The sequence below is a fragment of the Zea mays genome, chromosome 9, assembly GCF_902167145.1.
Source record: "Zea mays cultivar B73 chromosome 9, Zm-B73-REFERENCE-NAM-5.0, whole genome shotgun sequence".
Classification (NCBI taxonomy): Eukaryota; Viridiplantae; Streptophyta; class Magnoliopsida; order Poales; family Poaceae; genus Zea; species Zea mays.
In genome coordinates this window covers 37,938,452-37,958,543 of record NC_050104.1, presented here as the reverse complement: position 1 = coordinate 37,958,543, position 20,092 = coordinate 37,938,452, and the positions used below count along the sequence as shown (strand labels likewise).

Here is a 20,092-nt window from a genome sequence, read left to right as displayed (position 1 = left end):
TAAAGTCGCCAGGATTCGTGCACTATTTGCTAGTTAAAGAGGAATATATAATGCACAGAGCATGAGAAAGCGCTTTCTCATATATTCTCTCGTTTCTTCGGGAAACAATGTGAGGTGCTTTTTGAATATATTAATGGTCTAGGTACTTTCAAATTTTAAAATTCATTTTAGAATAATTAATGTATTTGTTTTATATACATGTCTATATTTATCATCATTCATTTAAACAGACATAAAAATCAAGAGAGTACATCAGATGGTGCTGATGATCAGTGACCACTCATGGTACAACTGAGACATCCATGCTAGTGTTCCGAATCACGAAATCATGTCTCTGTCCCATAGCATTATACTGCTATATGCTGTTGCTAATCCATGGCAACAAAGAATCATCTGTTCAGTGAAAAATGTTTAAGTGACTGAAAATTCTGTATAGACCTGATATGTGCATGCAATTACAAACCAAAACTCAAATGCTAAGATATTTGTTCATTTATCTTTCAAAACAAACACAATATCACTCATTACCATCGGTTTCCTAGAACTACTTGTACTTGACCTTACCACTATATATGGTCAACGCATGTTACAATTATTATACTGTATGATACATATAATGTCTCACTAAAGTTCCTTCAGAACCATGGAACGGTACCATAGCTACCATCAGACGACAGAGCCGCAGCTGAGAACATCTGATCCACTTCGACATCCATATCAGACGATCTTTTCGCGAAGCGTCCCTTGATCCTCGGCCGTGCTTCTGCGTACGTCTTCCTCGTTGCATACCGTATGGTCTTCTCAAACTTCCTGCTCTTCTTCTTCTCCCTGTACCTCAGCACCCTGGCCTCCCTGTCCATGGAGGCCAAGTGAAGCGGCATCTGGAGCGGAGGACCCGACGAGAACAGGCTGATGGCCCCAGCAGGCGTCAGCAGGATGCCGGAGCTTGGCATGTCTGTCGTTGCCATGTTGTCTGGTACTATACCCACCTCCATTGACGATGAGAAAGAGATCTGAGATGGAATCGGCAAATGGTCACTGAAATATGCGAATCGTAAGGGGGTTGCAGGTGTCATAGACCCTGCAATGATATGTAGTAGACGAGGTTTAATTTATGGACGTTAATTCTGCTGCACATGGAAAAAGCCGCGATCTTTTTTTTAACAGCTGCAAAGTACCGGTGAAATACAGAATGGAACGTAAATGGTGGGGATGAAATTTGGAGTACTTACCCCTTATTATAGATTTTCAAATAGCATGGCATATGGCAGACGCGTACGTAGTGTAATTAGTAGTAATAGATGAACTCACGCTGTTGCTGATGGAATCTGTGTAAGCACTGACCCCGGGAGTCATGGAGGCAGCCTGCTCCGTCCCAATAACTCTGTGATAGCCACTCTGCTGCTGCCCGACCTGTGAAGGCACCACGTACTCGCTTCCCTCCTTGTCTCCAAACTCCTTGTGCAGCAGGAGCTGCTGCTCTTGCATCCCGTACTGTTTCGTGTTGCTATTGATGTGGTTGTCACAGTAGGAACTGTACCCGACCAGATCGAAGTACTCGTCAACGTCTGCGTAGAACGTGCTGGTGTTGCTGCTGATGTTGTTGTTGTTGCTACTGCAGTTGTGGTTCTTGTCGTCGTCGTCTGGGTCCTTGGTGAGCAGCAGCCAGGAGTCGACCTCCTCGTCCTTGTCACCAGCAACGGCCGCGGCGGTGGCAGCTGCCTCGGCGAGCACAGAGGCAGCCGGGACGGCGGCGGCCGGGAGCGGCAGGACGGGCACGCGCTGGTGCCTCCCCGCAAGCGGGTTGGCGGAGTGGACCTGCGCGTCGCAGGCAGCGCAGAGCGCCGCCGCGTCGGCGCGGCACGCGAGCACCGCGGGGGCGCACTCGCAGGCCTCGCAGACGCGCACGCGCTCATGGCGCGAGGCCACGCGATTGGCGGCATGCACCCGCGAGTTGCATGACGCGCACAGGTACGCGGTGTCCGCATGGCAGTACACCACGCTGGGGGCTGCGCGGCACCCGTCGCACGCCCTGGCCCATGCTGGCGGGCAGCTCCCTTCCCTGCCTCCTCTCCCGGCGACGTCCTCGTCGAGGACGCTGGTGTCAAAATTATAATCCATGAAGTTGCAGTGATGGATCCACTGTCAGTATGAGTATGTGGGGGAAGTCAGGTCACCAGCGCTGCAAGTCCAGTGCAGAGTACTAATAGGAGGGTGGGTGCCAGAGGAATCCAGGGCGTGACACTTGGCGTCATTCTTGGTGCGGAGCAGCGCTGTGTGCCTATCTTGTGGCTGGCTTTGGATGTCGCGACGTGAGCACCAATCCTTCAGACACGGAGTCGCTCTCAGATAAAGATTTGATGCTCTGTTTGGCGATGCGAGGCTGCAGAATTAGACCGGCCGGGGCCAGCCTGCCTGAGCACACTTGCAGGTACGTAAACTATCTCTCTCTTGACCATCAGGCTGTCTCGGAACCTTTTAAGTCAAAGCAGTGCTAGTATGTTTGTTGTTTGCCAACAGAAAGCATGCATGAATGAAGGCGGAGAATTTGAAGCTCTTGTAGTATAGCAAAAGGTAGGGCAAAGGGAAGGGAGGAGAAGATGCCGCCCGCCCTTCTCTTTATGCTGAGCAGAGCGTCTTTGGCTAAAGGGAAAGGGAAGGGGATTCCAAAGCAATGACCACGAGGTGGGTTTTGTGGCAGTCGTTGCCACTCCCCCTTAGCCGTTCCGCCTTTTGGAACCTCGAGCGTGAGGTAGCGGGCGTAAATACACAGGAAAAGCCGCAAAGCGCCCTGCCAGGTCAACAGATAGTTTCCTCGCCGCCCTATTCATCCGCAAATATCTAACGCGAAAGTTGCTGCTGTGCTCTGCCTGCCTATACACTTTCAGGCAGCCCTCATTGCATCTGGCTCATTCCATGTGATTCAATGTGTACAATTCAACTTTTGTTTGGGGTCCCTGAGTGTGGAAAAAAGATGGATATTATATATGAAAAAGCCTAGCAATTTGCTGTTGATTTGTTGGTTTTTCTGGTGTTGACCCCTCAGGGGTATTTATAGGTGCATGTGAGGAGAGTTGGAGTATAAGGGGCCGTTTGGTTCGTGGCTAAATGTGTCACACTTTGCCTAAGGTTAGTCGTTCGAATTGAAGAACTAACCTTAGGCAGAAAAGTTAGGCAAAGTGTGGCAAATTAGGCATCAAACCAAACAGGCCTTAAATCAACTTGTACTAGGCCTAACCTAAGTCATCTCTAGCATTCTGTCCTTATCTTTATATTAAGGGATTTGTTTTCTCTAGACGATAGAGACTGAACTTTGTTCTGTTATAAAATAAATACTGAGAGTTTTATTATCTCCAAATATGTCTAACCATATCTATCTTTATTTCCTAACATCTTCATCAGTCATAGCGAGAGTGAAGCGGACGGTTGCGACTGATTTCAACTCCTGTTTCTGCCATCATCTTCTCCACTACCTATATATGTGTGGACATGTACCTTATATATTTTAAGTTGGTGGACCAGTCCCAGCTACTAGGCAACTAAATCGAGCCATTGCAGCATAATTAAACATGTTCTCCCAACCTGCGAGGCAACGATACTACCCACCCTTTATTTCCTTCCCACTTGCGGTAGTTTTTACTGGTGGTAGTTCTAGATCTGGACGGTGTTGTTCATGCATGTATGGTCCAGATTCACTGTTTAGATCTACCGTTCCCCAATCATGCATATGTGGATCCATAAATCAAGAAATTGTTGAATAATGGAAGGAATATGTGAAGCTATCAAATACAATAATCCAGGGACAGAGAATTTGTTTAGTATGGTTTTACAATACTCAAACACCATGTTTAACAGTGGCAAACACACTATATATATGATCCAAACATAACATCTAGTTGTCTTGTATGAGGGTGGAAAACTAACATTTGAAGACCAGAAGAAATATCGAACGTAACAGCGTATAAATGATTACCAATAATAGCGTACTTATGCAGGAGAATAGGACTACAAAAGTAATAAGTACCTATGCTGCGATGGACAATTGCTGATGATACTAGTCTGGCAGATGTGCTGGAAAAAAAAAAGCACAGAAATCTGCTCTAATTTCCACTCCCACAAATTGATCCATGTGTACAATTCCAAAAGCCGGTTTAAAACCTGAAAGTAAAAGTAAAGGAGGTTAACAAAAAGAGAACTCTATTGATAAAAGTTTTTTTTTCGGGCGGAGGTGTGATGTGGATTGTTACCTGATAACAAAAGGGTGGTGCAGTGCCTTGGACATGGAGCCGATAGAGATGTATACAGAGGGCACAAAACCTATGAGGCAGTTACTACGATGAGAGTGTCGAATACAAATTAGACCTAAAATGACAGGGAAAAATTAACAGTGCATAAACCCCACAGAAAGATTAGTTACCAAATCAGCAATAATGACAGAGGAAGAAAAACATGAGTAAATCTAGTTTTTTAATAATAAGATAACATCCGAAACATCATGTGCAGAGGTGGCTGCACGGTATGCAATGCAAAGGAAATACGATGAAAGCTGCAGGTAATTGAAGAAGTGCAGGTAGATGCTCAGAAGCCGCGAGTGAAATGGCCGTAGGCGGCCTGGCGGTGCTGCTGGACCACGTCGCCGCGGAACTGGTGCGAGGGCCGGGGCGGTGCCGCAGCCCGCCGTAGGTGGTGCGCTGCCACGCCGCACGGCCAGCGGAGGGCGCAGGCGGGTCGGTACTCCGGCGGGTTCGTGGCTCGGTGGCGGTGGTGCGGTGCCGCACCGCGCGGCCGGCTGAGGGCTCAGGCGGGTAGGGTCTCCAGATCCTGGAGAGACAGCGACGGGGCTGATGTGGATCGGAATGGGAAGTTGCGTCGGAACTCCGGAGCTGGCGTGGGTAGGATGGTCTTTTCCCTTTCTGTTGGTGAGTGCGGGTTGGGCTGCAAATGAGGTCGGGTCGGTTCGTCTCCATGACCAGCAAGTAAGAGAAAGTTATAATTTTGTCACTCTCACAGTTTCACTTTTGACTTCATATTATGATGTCATCTCATGTCTATAACTGGTGGGATCATCTATGTCTATAATTTGTAGGTCCGATGATATATAGCGAAACCCACAAATAATAATGGCAAAATTGTCAATGGCTCAGCGAGTAAAGACTTGGCTGAGCTCGATCGCAATAGCTTGAGCTTGGTCGCATTACGAATTGGATATTGAGCTCACGAGTTACCATAATAAGTCTCATTTATAGCATAAACTAGTATAATACACGTGCATTGCGACGGTACACAATCGTATTTTCATGATATTGGTTGGGAAGGACGAGGTCGTACACGCAATGCAATCAATGGTTGAGCGAAATAAATATTATACTTTATTTTAGCCAAAAGACCGAGAAAGATATGAGTTGAAAAAGAACACAATCGCTGTTTTTATAGAGCTCTCTGTAGCTCGTCCTCATTCAGCTAACGGGGTGTTATTATATGTGTACGACTTCCTGTCGTATTGGGCTTGGTGGCTTCTCACGGTCTATATATGGTATAGCAGCCTTGATGACTTATAACTCAAGACATTGACTCCATATAAACACACGGTATGACTACCAGTTTTAAAGACCCACAACATCTTCCACTAAACATATACCCTTTTATTTTTCTCTTAGACACACGCATTAAACACACAGTTCATGGACAGATAGAACCATCAAGATATCTATGGCTATTGCACAATAATCCGATAGAGAAGAAAACATGCCTCTTGGGCACCAAATTGAGGTGCGGACAGGCCAGCCCTGAGGCCGGACGGTCCGCGGTCCGGACGGTCCGCGCCTGTGGGCCGGACGGTCCGCGCGCGCGCAGAACAGATTAGGGTTCCGAGTTTTGTGCTACGGTTGTTAGCTAGATTCGCGGAATTAGCTCGGAATCAGTTGTGTAAAGGGTCCAGCCCCCTCCTCTATAAATAGAGAGGTCTACGGCCGATTTATCATCAATCGAATCAACAACACTTCTATTTCGCATTTTATCCTAGGAGTAGTTCTAGTCTAGTTTAGGTTTAGCCTCTCGATCTCCAAATTCTCGCTTCTCTTCGACTCTACGCCGATTAGAAGAGTCTAGGTCGGCCTGCCGAGCCTAGACATCACCTAGGATCTCTCCTCCCCGACGGGGTCCCTCCCGGGAGCGAGATCCAGGCCGCCGCCGGCGACTTCCGCCGCCTCTGCGTACGCGCGGACCGTCCGGCCCCCAGGGCGCGGACCGTCCGGCCGTCAGGCAGAGGACCCTAGCCCCTGCGCCAGGTCGCGGACCGTCCGGCCCCAGGCCGCGGACCGTCTGCGCCTGACCAGAGAGCACCGCCACGGTGCTTGTTGAGTGTTTGCCGCTCCGAAAAGGCGTCAACATACTTTTTGGCGACTCCGCCGGGGAAGACATATTTAGACCTATCAAATCGGCCCTCAATGGCCGGTTCAAGGGATAGTTCTGAAGTCTCTCCAAGCAACATCATAGAGCCGACTTGGAAAACCTTGCCGGCTGACGAATAGCTTCAAATCGAGGAGCACAAGGAGCAGATGATCCAGGAGGCAAAAGCAAAGTTCTTGGCCAACTTCAAAGTGGACAGGAACAACAAGGTCGTCCGACATCGGGCGACGAATCCGGCTTCACTGCGACCCACGCCAGATATCCTCAATGTAAGTAATACAAACGAGCTGCAATCTCTTAAGAATTATGTAGATGAACAGCGTGAACAAATGCAAAATATCATAGGGGATATGCAAAACGATTATAGGAGATTAGTACGTGCATTTGATAAATCTAGTATAGCAAATTTTCCTTCACACGAGGTTGAATTTGGGGATAACGCACATAATACATCGGCTAGAGGTTGTCACGACCAGTCACAACCCCTTTATGGGATGCCGATGGACACGTACCCTGAGCAACCGCAAATCGGCAGCAAAACAGCTGATCTGCACATGTCCGGACCGTCCGGGCCAGCCACGGCCGGGCCCATTTTTAATGAGGTACCCAGACACGCACCCGAGCCACCACACATGACACGGAATCTGAACTACCTAGTCGGACGGTCCGCATACAACGACGGACGGTCCGCACATAATCACGGACGGTCCGGGCCAATGTCTGGACAGTCCGCACATGACCTTTTTGAGGAGGATTGTTACCTGAATCCTCACCCGTCCCAGCAACACTTCCCATCACACTATGCAATGCACCAGACCATTAATTCAAGATCCAGAGCCCAGGAAAGCTTTCCGGCCCCACCTAGAAGGCCGGAAAGAAACGAGCAAACCTATGAGCCATATAGGGCAAATGGAAATGCACCACGTAGCTCAAACCAATGGGGGGAAAACAATATGCTAACATCCAGTCAAGCCCACCTATGTTTGACCAAAGAGCCGGTGGTCTTGCACCGGCTGCCATTGATATAGTGAGGGAAGAAATAGCCGGGGCGTTCCGAGATAAGCTCAGAGTAAGCATGGTCCCTGGGGGGAAATCATATTGGAAACCTTATGACAGCCGATTTGATCACCACCCATACCCACAGGGAACCAGGATACCCGAATTCGCAAAGTTTTCGGGTGATCATGGAAAGAACACGCGCAAACACATATGCCAGTTTTTAGCACAATTAGGAGAATTGGCCGACACAGAGGCATTTCGCGTACGCTTATTTTCATTATCTCTTACAGGAACCGCGTTTGCATGGTATGCCACTTTACCTCCTAATTCCATTTCATCATGGGGGGGTCTAGAACAAAAATTTCATGGTCATTTTTTCTCCGGTGACTATGAGTTGGATTTGGTAGATTTAGTGTCATTGCGACAGGTAAAAAATGAATCGGTTAATGATTACATCCGGAGATTCCGAGATACAAGAAATCGATGCTTCCAAATTCATTTAGCAGAAAAGCAGCTAGCAGGATTAGCCTTTAATGGTCTACGATATTATTTAAAAGAAAGATTAGAAGGCATCCAATTTTTTACACTAGCATAGTTACACCAGAGAGCTTTGGCTTGTGAAAGCTAAAGCAAAGAAACTGCTAAAACAATTCATCACAACGTACATATAGTAGAATGCGACCAAAGTAGTTCAGATGACGAATCAGCAGAAGTGTATGCTGCTGAAATGGTTTGGCCAAAGCAGGCCAAATCTTCGGCTTGTTCCTCCTTACAGCCGGTTCAAAAGAAACGGCAAGAGGAGGTTAAGTTTACGTTTAATGTTGGTAAGTGTGATAAAATATTCGACGAATTACTCAAAAATGGCAACATTAAAATAAATCACATTGTTCCATCCGTCGACGAGCTAAAACGTCGTGCATACTGCAAGTGGCATAACTCATTTTCTCATGCCACTAATGATTGTAATGTGTTTCGGCGACAGATTCAATCGGCCATTAACGAGGGACGATTGAAATTTCAGGAAATGCAGGTGGATACAGAGCCCTTTCCGATGAACATGATCGACTTCAAAGGCAAGAAAGTCCTGGTTCGGCCAAACACAACCGATAAAGGCAAAGGCAAAGAGACAATCATCGGCAATGCTAAAAGGGCCGATGGGGATTGTAAAGTTTCTTGCAGGAAAGTGGTGGCCGAGAAGACTCCCGATGGAGGGGAGACCCTGAAGGTGACCATCACAGCCTCTAGCACTGGTGGGCAAGCGCAGGCAGGGAGACAATTGCGGGAACCCGTGCTGCGCATCGTGGACAGTCCGCCATCCAGACGCGGACGGTCCGACGCTTCTCCGGACGGTCCGGAGAACTCCAGCGGATGGTCCGACCATGCTCAGGACTCACAGCGGCCACGTACCTTCAAGCCACGACGACCAGAGATAGGTACATGGAAAACAAATACATTTAAAGCAGCTGGTCGACTGGTCAATCCTGGCCCGACTTTCGATCAGTTGTTGTCTAAATACGTGAAAAAGAAGGCCGACCCCAGTGACTGGCCAGCAAAGCGACCCCGCTCACCCATTCATGAGCAACGTCAGGTTAGGCCGATTGGACCACCCCACCAATCGTAAGAAATGAAAGGTCATACTGTACAATTGAGACCTAACATACCGACATGGACACCTCCACCCCCTTATCCGTCTATGCCATATCCATACACATACTTACCTCCACCATATGTCCCAAATCAAATGTGGGGCATGCCACCATATCCATTTGGGATGCCACAGTACCCTGCCTGGGGGGCACCCCAAACATCTGTTTTCGACAGGTTAGCGCCACCAGTACAAGACCGATTGAGCACCGCTCAATTTGGTCACCAGGCACAGACCCAACGAGATTGCCAGACTACTCGACCTCCAAGGCCGACCAATCCGGCAGGGGGGCATATGCCTGCGGCAACTGAAAGAACGACAAAAAAGGACATTATCAAAATAGGTACAACAGATGTCGTTATACAAAAAGAAAGTGAAGGGTCGATGATTTTTGGTGAATCAGCCAATACAACCAAAAAAAGATATGGCTACCATCAAAACAGCCGATCCAAAATACTCCATGCCTCGATGGTGCCCAGCGGGATTGACACGGTCCCAAAAGAGAAAATTACAGCGCCTAAGAGCAAAGGAGAGCCAGGAGAAGGAGGCAGAAAAGATATTCAATGAAACACATCCACTATACCCGCCACCACAAAAGAAATGGAGACCAAAGGCCATTGAGGAAAAACAAATGGCCACAAAAATAGAAAATAAAACAACACTTGTGCAGCACCCTGCAGGTATGGCAGATAGCCTGGCCAACGAGGCCGGACAAACTGCACCAGGCGCGGACCGTCCGCCCCCGGAGTCCGGACCGTCCGCACCACACCAGGAAGCCTCCAACGACATGCCAACATCAATGGAAGAGGATGACCTGCTGGGAGAAGACCTGGTCGATTATGAGGCTTCTCCAGAACGCCCAGGTATGGATGTAAATGTTATTACATTTTCCGCCAATTGTACTATTATCGACGACGATAAACCTGTTGTTGCCCAGTTTGATTTTGGTCCTAAAGAAGCCGCCTTTACTAAACCAAAGGAATCGGTAAATCATTTAAAGCCGCTCTTCGTGCGTGGTCACATTGATGGGATACCGATTGCTAAGATGTTGGTAAATGGAGGGGTGGCTGTAAATCTAATGCCTTATTCATTGTACAGAAAATTAGGTAAACAAGATGACGAACTTGTCAAGACCAACATGACCCTCAGTGGTGTTGGAACTGATAGTTCGATCAAAGCCAGGGGAGTCACGTCTGTTGAATTAACCATCGGGACTAAGACCCTTGCTGTTGCATTCTTCGTCGCTGATGTAGAAGGAAATTACAGTTTAATCCTAGGCAGAGACTGGATTCACGCCAATCAGTGTATACCTTCTACATTACATCAAATGTTAATACAATGGGTAGGCGATGACGTAGAACAAGTACATGCTGATGTATCGGCCTGCATCGCTGTGGCCGATGCCCCTGTACTCTGGACTTATGAGACTGCTACATGTCTCACAGGAGTAGATTTTTCTGATTATCAGTTCATAAGTATATATAAGAAAGGTTTCATTCCTGTAATGCTAGAGCCGATGGAGAATCGGCTAAATCCTAAATAAAGTTTAAATGATGAATACACACAAAGTTCATGAGTCTTTGGTCACGGACAGTTCGGCTTCCAAGGCCGGAGGGTCGGGTCTTTTACAAAAGGGTTCGAACTTTAAGACCGAACATCTATCGTAGCGAAAAGACAGTAATACGGATGATCCGGTCCCCGAGACCGGAAAGTCCGTCGTCACACAAAGATCATCTAATTCCTCTGTGGGGAGCATGATAGAGGAATTCAGAGATCTTGATAAACTAGGACATGGGTTTACATCGGCCGATCCTTTGGAGGAGATTGACATAGGAGATGGTAAAACTCCAAGGCCGACTTTTGTAAACAAGACCCTGGAGACCGATCCTAGAGATGAGATGATCGGTCTATTGAAGGAATATTCAGATTGCTTTGCTTGGAATTACACTGAGATGCCTGGATTAAGCCGAGAGATCGTAGAGCATCGACTGCCTATTAAATCTGGTTTTAGACCTTTCAAGAGAGAGCTAGAACATTTCGTCCAGAACTTCTCCCACACATCAAGGACAAAATCCATCGGCTACTAGAAGCTGATTTTATCAGACCTTGCAGATACGCAGAGTGGGTTTCCAATATTGTGCCGGTGGAGAAGAACGAGTCAGGTAAGCTTAGAGTATGCATTGATTTTCGCAATTTAAATAGAGCAACTCCTAAAGATGAATATCCCATGCCCATAGCCGACACATTAGTCAATTATGCATCAGGAAATAGAATTATTAGCTTCCTTGATGGTAATGCCGGATATAATCAGATTTTCATGGCCGAAGAAGATGCGTCTAAAACGGCCTTTATATGTCCAGGCTTCATTAGTTTATTTGAGTGGGTTGTCATGACATTTGGTCTGAAAAATGCTGGTGCTACTTATCAAAGGGCTATGAATTTGATCTTCCATGAATTGTTAGGAAACACTGTGGAAGTTTAGATTGATGATATTGTAGTCAAATCGGCTGAGTTTAGTTCTCATATAGCTGATTTGCGCAAAGCCTTTGATAAAATGCGTCGGTATGGTTTGAAAATGAACCCACGTAAATGTGCTTTTGGGGTGTCAGCTGGTAAGTTTTTAGGATTTGTCATCCATGAACATGGTATAGAGATAGACCCTGACCGAATCAAGTCTATTCGGAATGTGGGACCTCCAACATGTAAGGTCGAGGTACAGAAGTTTCTCGGCAAGGTGAATTATTTACGAATGTTTATTTCTAACCTAGCCAGGAAGATTGATGCGTTCACCCCTATTCTTCGGCTTAAGAATGATGTCGAATTCGCTTGGGGGGCAGAACAACAAGAAGCATTTGATCTCATCAAAAAATACTTATCTTCGGCTCCCGTATTAAAAGCACCACGAGCAGGAGTACCATTCCGATTATACATTGCAGCTGAAGATAAGGTCATTGGGCTGTTCTGACACAAGAAACTGAGGGGAAGGAGCATGTGGTGACATATCTAAGCCGAAGGTTGGTGGATGCTGAAACAAGGTACACTTTTATTGAGAAGTTACGCTTATGCTTGTTTTATGCATGCACCAAATGTAGATGTTATTTACTGTCTAGTCATTGCACTGTTTCTGGTCAAGCCGATGTGATCAAATACATGTTGCATAACCCAATTATGAGTGGTAGAATTGGTAAGTGGGTTTATGCACTCATAGAATATGACTTGGCCTATGAACCATTGAAATCTATGAAAGGCCAAGTCATAGCGGATTTCATTGTAGAACATCGGATTAATGATATTCATAAACTAGACATGTCATACCTCACTATTACTCCTTGGACTTTATATTTTGATGGATCGGTTTGCAATGAAGGGCAAGGAATTGGCATCGTACTTGTTTCACCAAGTAATGTCTCCTTCGACTTCTCTAGCCGATTGAAAACTCATTGCACTAATAATCAAGCCGAATATGAGGCCCTCTTATTCGGCTTGGAACTTTTAAATTGTATGGGAGTAAAACATGTAAAGGCATTTGGTGATTCTCAGCTGGTCATCGAACAAGTGTTAGAAGAATATCAATGCTTTGATGGTACTCTGAATAGTTACCTTGAAAAATGTTGGAGCATAATCCATTCTTTTGACGAATTCAGTATTCGGCATATTTCGAGAGTTGAGAATCATAGAGCTAACAATCTGGCACAAGATGCATCAGGTTATCGGATAAAGCGAGGGAGATTCCACGACACTGAAAATCTGATAACCGGTGTAGGGCCAATTCCCCAGGTCGCGGACCGTCCGCGTCGAGACGCCGGACCGTCCGGGGTTACCAGAAATGTTCTCTTAATTGAATCGGCTGATAATGAAGCCGATGCAAGTGATTGGAGGACGCCTATACTTAATTATTTATGAAATCCCAATATTAGGACGGATAAGAACATTCGACGTACATCTTTCAAGTATGTCTTGATGAGTGATGAACTCTACCGCCGAACAGTCAACGACGTCCTGCTTAAGTGCTTGGGCCCAGATGATGCTATATTGGCCATGGCCGAAGTACATGAAGGAATTTGTGGTACCCACCAATCGGCTCCAAAGATGAAATGGCTCTTGCGAAGGTCCGGTTTTTATTGGCCTAACATGATAGCTGATTGTTTCAAGTACTACAAGGGTTGCCAAGTGTGTCAAAAATTCGGCGACCTACAGCTGGTCCCTGCAGCCGAACTACATCCTATTATCAAGCCTTGGCCTTTCAGAGGATGGGGATTAGACTTTATTGGGGAAATTCATCCTTCATCATCAAAGGGGCATCGGTTCGTGTTAGTTGCCACTGACTACTTTACCAAATGGACTAAAGTCGTTGCTCTAAAGAACATGACACACAAGGAGGTAATTGAGTTCATAACTGAGCATATTATTCATAGATTTGGCATTCCCCAGACCTTGACTACGGATCAAGGGACTTCTTTTATGTCAAAGGAGGTACGTGAATTTGCTGAATTATATAGAATTAAGTTGCTTAATTCATCTCCATATTATGCTCAGGCCAATGGACAGGCCGAGTCTAGTAATAGGACATTGATTAACTTGATAAAAAAGAAGATATCTGATAATCCTAAGCATTGGCATAAGATTTTGTCTGAAGCTTTATGGGCTCACAGAATATCTAAACATAATGCTACTAAAGTGTCTCCTTTTGAGCTTGTCTATGGGCAGGAAGCGGTGTTGCCTGTGGAAATAAGTTTGAATGTTGTCAGGTTCGCTAGACAAAATGATCTAACCGTCATGGATTATTATAATTCAATGATGGATAATATTGATGAGGTGACCGACAAGAGGCTGATAGCTTTGGGAGCAATAGAAAAGGATAAGATCAAAGTAGCCAGGGCCTACAACAAGAAGGTCAAAGCAAAGTCATTTCAAGTAGGGGACCTGGTGTGGAAGACCATCCTGCCTCTAAGGAGTAAAGACCGAAAGTTTGGGAAATGGTCGCCAAGCTGGGAGGGTCCATATAAAGTAAAACAGGTAACGTCTGGTAACGCCTATTTATTGCAAACATGACAAGGCAGAGATTTACCCAAAGCCTTGAATGGGTGTTTACTTAAGCAGTACCATCCTAGTATGTGGCAAGATGCCTAAGAGAACCGATGTAATCACATCGAGTTATTTGCTTTTGGTTTGCTCAACTCCACCAAAAGGCAGGGGGGCATATGTTGGGCACCAAGTTGAGGTGCAGACAGTCCGGCCTTGAGGCCGGACGGTCCGCGCCTGTGGGCCGGACGGTCCGCGCGCGCGCATAACAGATTAGGGTTCCGAGTTTTGTGCTACAGTTGTTAGCTAGATTCGCGGAATTAGCTCGGAATCAGTTGTGTAAAGGGTCCAGCCCCCCTCCTCTATAAATAGAAAGGTCTACGACTGATTTATCATCAATCGAATCAACAACACTTCTATTTCGCATTTTATCCTAGGAGTAGTTCTAGTCTAGTTTAGGTTTAGCCTCTCGATCTCCAAATTCTCGCTTCTCTTCGACTCTACGCCGATTAGAAGAGTCTAGGTCGGCCTGCCGAGCCTAGACATCACCTAGGATCTCTCCTCCCCGATGGGGTCCCTCCCGGGAGTGAGATCCAGGCCGCCACGGGCGACTTCCGCCGCCTCTGCGTACGCGCGGACCGTCCGGCCCCTCGGGCGCGGACCGTCCGGCCGTCAGGCAGAGGACCCTAGCCCCTGCGCCAGGTCGCGGACCATCCGCGCCTAACCAGAGAGCACCGCCACGGTTCTTGTTGAGTGTTTGGTGCTCCGAAAAGGCATCAACAATGCCTCAACAATTATCAAATAGAGGCCATGCATGGATTCATGATGCAGCATGCATGATTGGAGCGGTGTCCAGTGTCGTCTTGCGTCATGCACGAGGGGTGGTTAATTCCGATCCAGCTACAAGAAACAGATGAGCTAATGAACTAAATGCCTCGAACAACAACCATCCACTACGTATTTGTCGTACATGCTTTGCATGGGAAGGCCGCCAACCATATCTACCTCATTCCCAATTGGCCTAGCTCTGGCAAAACAGTACACGCTCAGATTCGAATGGAACTACAATAAAATGCTCGACAAGGACCCGTCGCAAGCGCAAGACGGCCTTGTAGATCCTCACTCCTGAGGAAGCACTTGTCCTAGCCGCTAGCAATGACTTGTGACGCTTCGTCTCTCTTCTCCGCCACGGTGCTCGTGACGATGGCGCTCATCATGCTCATCGGCAAGGTTCAGCTAGGCGCTAGGCAGAATCTAGGCGGTGACCCATTGCCTAGCGCCTAGTCGAGAGTACTCGGTCTTAGGCGCTTCTAGGCGCTTTTCTAGGCGTTTTGGCAATATAGCCATAAATTATATATATATTATGTATATAACTAATTAACTACTATATATGACGATATGAGTCACAGTAAGTATAAAAAGAAGGCCAGTAGACATATCTGATTCCTAGCTGAGCTTACTATTGCATGTTCCTAGCTCCTGCAAGGCTGCAACACATTTTGACAGCTAGTAGTTAGTAAATTAGTCAATAGACAGCTAGTTGTTCATCAAAAAAATAGAAAACACTAAATTGTGACTTATCTGGATGATTTCAGCAGCCTCCCATTCATGAGCAGTTGAGCACACTGCACACCATATCAGCAGCTGGTAATTACAACACAAGTGGATAGGACAGTAATACAAGTGCAGAACACAATTTATAAATAAAGGACAGCACAAGCACATAGTTCTTAGTTCAGGTCTCACACAAAAGAAGACACACAGACACAAAGTGACACAACTGCAGTTCATAAGACCAGGGCATCACAAAAGGCTTCACTACTAGATGGAGATGGTCCAGATCATATTTCATCTTCACTGTAGCACAAATCTTCATCTTCATACTCTTCTTCTTCAGACTCAAACTCTTCTCCTTCATAGAGCTCTCTCACTCTTGCACTTCTACGAGGCTCAAGCTGTTCTTCTGCTCCCACTGCCTCTCCAATAACAGACCAAGGTATCCCTGTACCTTCCATCTCATCTTCCTCCTCATCTCTAAAGACAACTTGTGCACAATCATCTCCACCCTCTTGGAGAAAACCTTGAGCTTCAGTTGTATCACTAGACAAGAGAACATCAGTGATTTTCTTTGACTTAATCTTTTCTCTGTTATTCATCAGCCTGTTATTGAACTGAATATAGACCAACTTGTTGAGGCGGGTTGTAGTCAGCCTATTTCTCTTCTTAGTGTGTATCTATAAATTAGAAACAAAAGCATTTTCAGTTCTGAAATTTAATCATAGTACTGCTGAAATGATTAATAGATAGGTACTAACCCCTTCAAACCCACTACAATTTCTTTCACAACCAGAAGAGATTGATGTCAAAGATAATATCCTTGTAGCCATCTTCTGTAAAGCTGGTGTTTCAGTTCCATATAACCGCCACCATGATGCTGAAATAAATTAGAAACACCTCTATTAGTTTAAAAAACAGCAAACAACCATGGTAGAAAACAACAAACAACCATATAATAAGTACCTCTACCTGGATTGTAATCATAGTTTTGAAAAGTTCTTGCAAGCTTCTTGCTAAATGGTCCTTCTCTATTTTGAAATTTTTTCAATTCAAAGTTGGCAGCCTGTTCTTGTTGGTCCTCATCATGATAATAAAATTGCTCGACACAAGATATGAAGGCTTCATTCATTTTGGGCTCATCAAAGATTGATGGGTTAGCATAGCTATAGTGTGATTCAGCAAAAAAGCTGTCAAATGCAATGGAGAATCAAGTCTTCCATTCATCTTCTTCTCAATTACAGCCATAACATCTTTGAATCGAGACTCAACATTGCCAAAGGCCTCTTTGATCTCTCTTTTTGCCTTTAGTAGCTCTCCATAAAGGAAACCCATGGATGGCTTCACATCCCCATCAACCAAACGGAGGACTTTGACCAATGGCTCAAAAACAACCAACATTAGCTTCACATCCTTCCAAAAGGCTGGACTCAATATAGTAGCTGTGGCCTCTTTTCCTTTCTTTGATTTCACATCCTTTAATGAGTCCCACCTGCTATGAACTACCATCTTCCTTAACTGGTCCTTCTTCTCTTGCATACTGTTGAAAGTGAGAAAGTATGAAGCAAACCTAGTCACTCCTGGCCTCACTAGCTCTTTCCCCTCTGTGAAGTATCTCAAGCACTCCAATGTTCTTGTGTGGCCATACACAAATATGGTAAATGACTTTGCTTGGTCAATCACTTTCCTGAACCGAGGCAATTTGCCAATTCCTTGGAGCATCAAGTTGATTGTGTGAGCTGCACAAGAGGTCCAAAATATTTGTGGTCTCTTCTCAAGCAATAGCTTCTTTGCTCCCATGTTGTTAGAGGCATTGTCAGTGACTACTTGCACCACATTTTCTTCACCAATGTCTTCAATTGCTTTGTCCACTAATTCAAAAATGACTTCGCTTGTGTGTGACACATCTGACATCTCTTTTGAGCTGATGAAGGAGGTTCCATCAGCACAATTAGTGCATATATTCATTATGCTTCTCCTCTTCCTATCTGACCAAGCATCGGTCATAATAGAGCACCCATTTTTCATCTTCTCGGCTTCACGTTCCTGCAGCAAACACTTGGTTCTTTCATATTCTTCTTCCAGCAAACTACCTCGAAAGGCATCTTGAGTTGGAGGTGTAAGTCCTGGTCCAAATTGTCCAATTGCTTCACACATTTGCTTGAACTCATCATTGTCACATGCATTGAAAGGTATTCCTGCCAATGATTAAAAAATGAAGTCTAATTTTAAAATGTGTTCAGTTCATGAATTTTAAAATGTGAAAACAGCATCGTATACTAGCAATTTACCATGATTATAGGCCCATCTTGCAATAAACTTGTGCACCTCATGCTCTCTTTCTTTCCATAGTTCCTTGTTCAGCTGCTGTTGTTTGAATGAATCAGCCTTGGTAGGATCAATAGCACGTGTCCATTTGTCAATTGGCCCTAATTTGTGAGGCGGTGAGCTTCCAACACAAGTGACTTCTTCTGACTCCTCTCCAACCCTAGATACATTCACTTCCTCTCTAAGTTCTAGCTCACGAACAGTCTTCTCCTCCCTCTTCCTTTTTGCAGCCTCTATTGCTTTCTTGCACTTCTCTTTAGCCTCTAGAGCCTGCAGTGTTGCAGACGTGCATTTCTTCACATTCTTTCCAACATGGGCAAGATGCTCCTTCAACCTATAAATCCCTCCCCTCATCTCCTTGTCACAGAACTTACACTTCACCTTGTCTTTGTTGTTAGCATCAACAAGAACACCATATTCCCATCCAACATCATCTGAATTTCTTTTTAGGAGATTCGCTCTAGCTGCTTCAGTTTCAGAAGGTGCAACTGCAGTTTCTGATGACATCCTTAATCCTTTGATTCCTTTCACTTGTACACCGCAGGTTATCCTTTCTCTTGTACAAGTAGGAAAGCAGGGGAGGCCAAGTTAGCAAAGTTAGCAGGGGAGGAAAGCAGGGGAGGAAAGTAGGGGAGTGACTAGTGGAGGGGGATGAGCAGGGAGGGGAGCAGCCGACGGGGGAGGAGAACTCACCGGCGGGGGAGCAGGGAGGGGAGCAGCCGGCGGGGGAGCAGCCGGAGGGGATGAGCGCCGGAGGGAATGAGCAGGGAGGCAAGTTCCATGACCGTGTGGGAGGGAGACCGAGCGGCAGCAGCACGCGCGCGCTAAAACTCCCGCGCGCGCGCGCTAAAAATTGTCGCGCGCTCGCCGCCCGCCTGCGCGCCCGCTTAGGCGCCTGCGCGCCGCCAACTCGCCGCCTAGGCGTGGCTGAGCGCCGCCTAGTCGCTGCGGCCGCCTAGACGCCGCACAGAGCCCTAGGCTACGCGGCAGCCTATCGATTAGCGCCTAGGCGCGCCTAATCGCCGCCTAGTCGGCGCCTAGCCGAACACTGCTCATCGGCGATGGCAGCATTACGTGCCACGTCGTGCGACATCTTGCTCACGCCCCGCCCTCGTTGCTCCTATCGTCGTCCTGGGCATTCCTGGTGTGTTTAAGCCGTCAATCATGCTTGTAGCCATCCTTCCAATGATGCTCGCCATACCGACGGTTCCCGTGGTGGGCGCTGTGCCACAGATCCATGTGGTGCCGAACACCGTCTCGCTGCCCCCTATGCTGGTTGCAGTACCCACCGTCATGTAAAAAGTGATGCTGCCGCCAATGCCTGCTGTCGTGCCGAAGGTTGGCGCCTTGCCACCAACGCCGTCATCGTGCCTAAGGTGGATGACTTGCCACCGATGCCCTCCGTGTGGCCCGTGCCTAACCGTCGATGCCCTCCATCCCGACAGAATCGGTCTCCGTCATCGTGCCTAAGGTGGATAGGCCTGTGAAGATGCTCGTGGAGTCAGTGAGCCAGAAAATCAGATGTATGTGCATACCTTGGAGGATTGTAAGTGCAATCAACCCTAAGTGAGGGTTTTGGTGATTTAATGACAAAACAAATAAGGGTACTAACAAGTTTGCTCCTAGTGTATGCTTAGAATGTACAGGAACTAAAGGAGTCACAACCACTGGTGAGAAATCAAAAAGGAAGTTTCAAGAACAAAAGAAACACATATGCGGCTCCCTTGAAAAGACTCCATGCGACGGACGTATAAAATTTTATGTATATCTTGAGTCGCAGGATCTAAGTCTTCTTTAGTAGTCTTCGCGCAGGTAATGGTGTTTGCTATAGCTCAAGTCTCCAAATTCAAAAGCTATTTTTTGAAAACCAAAAATCTCTTGAACGCTCTTTGTCTGACCGTGGTTAGGTTTGAGAAACTGAGAGTGTTCTTGTTGAATAGCAGTTGAGCTTCTTCAGCTGCAGGTGAGCTTTTTCGGCTATGTTAAACTTCAGCTAAGTTGAGCTTCTTCAGCTGCAGTTGAGCTTTTTCAGCTGAGCTGAACTTCAGCTAAGTTGAACTTCTTCAACTGCAGTTGAGCTCTTTCAACTACAATTGAGCTTTCTCAACTCCAGTTGAACTTCAACTTCAACTGTGA

General features: G+C 46.4%; 2 protein-coding genes across 10 annotated transcripts; both read right to left on the bottom strand.

Annotated features, from left to right (window-relative positions):
- Window positions 1-396: 396 nt before the first annotated feature.
- On the bottom strand, window positions 397-4,950 carry LOC100147736 (uncharacterized). 8 transcript variants are annotated; one of them, XM_035962004.1, is made up of 4 exons: window positions 4,248-4,950; window positions 4,025-4,158; window positions 1,312-2,957; window positions 397-1,013 (listed from the first exon to the last, which is right to left on the bottom strand). In XM_035962004.1, the coding sequence occupies exons 3-4, from the start codon at window positions 2,119-2,121 to the stop codon at window positions 636-638; spliced, it is 1,188 nt and encodes a 395-aa protein (XP_035817897.1). In that variant the 5' UTR covers window positions 2,122-2,957; window positions 4,025-4,158; window positions 4,248-4,950; the 3' UTR covers window positions 397-635. The 8 variants fall into 8 exon arrangements, with proteins under 8 accessions (XP_035817897.1, XP_035817899.1, XP_035817898.1 ...); XM_035962006.1 differs by having other exon boundaries at window positions 1,312-2,475; XM_035962005.1 differs by having other exon boundaries at window positions 1,312-2,325.
- An 11,122-nt stretch (window positions 4,951-16,072) lies between these two features.
- On the bottom strand, window positions 16,073-18,570 carry LOC103638263 (hAT transposon superfamily protein). Of its 2 annotated transcripts, XR_004852596.1 has the most exons (4): window positions 17,920-18,570; window positions 16,601-17,826; window positions 16,390-16,508; window positions 16,073-16,308 (listed from the first exon to the last, which is right to left on the bottom strand). XR_004852596.1 is itself a non-coding variant. In XM_008661227.3 (2 exons), exons 1-2 carry the CDS (start codon window positions 18,461-18,463, stop codon window positions 16,757-16,759), a joined length of 1,614 nt encoding a protein of 537 aa, XP_008659449.1. In that variant the 5' UTR covers window positions 18,464-18,570; the 3' UTR covers window positions 16,595-16,756. The 2 variants fall into 2 exon arrangements, 1 of the variants encoding a protein (XP_008659449.1); XM_008661227.3 differs by lacking the exons at window positions 16,073-16,308; window positions 16,390-16,508 and having other exon boundaries at window positions 16,595-17,826.
- Window positions 18,571-20,092: the final 1,522 nt, after the last annotated feature.

Excerpts from the sequence above, each read along its gene's own strand:
- LOC100147736 (XM_035962004.1), bottom strand. The coding sequence starts at position 2,121 with ATGGATTATAATTTTGACACCAGCGTCCTCGACGAGGACGTCGCCGGG. Across the intron at positions 1,014-1,311 it reads CAGATTCCATCAGCAACAGC|ATCTCTTTCTCATCGTCAAT; the intron begins GTGAGTTCATCT and ends ATTCCATCTCAG.
- LOC103638263 (XM_008661227.3), bottom strand. The coding sequence starts at position 18,463 with ATGTCATCAGAAACTGCAGTTGCACCTTCTGAAACTGAAGCAGCTAGA. Across the intron at positions 17,827-17,919 it reads AAGATGGGCCTATAATCATG|GAATACCTTTCAATGCATGT; the intron begins GTAAATTGCTAG and ends AATCATTGGCAG.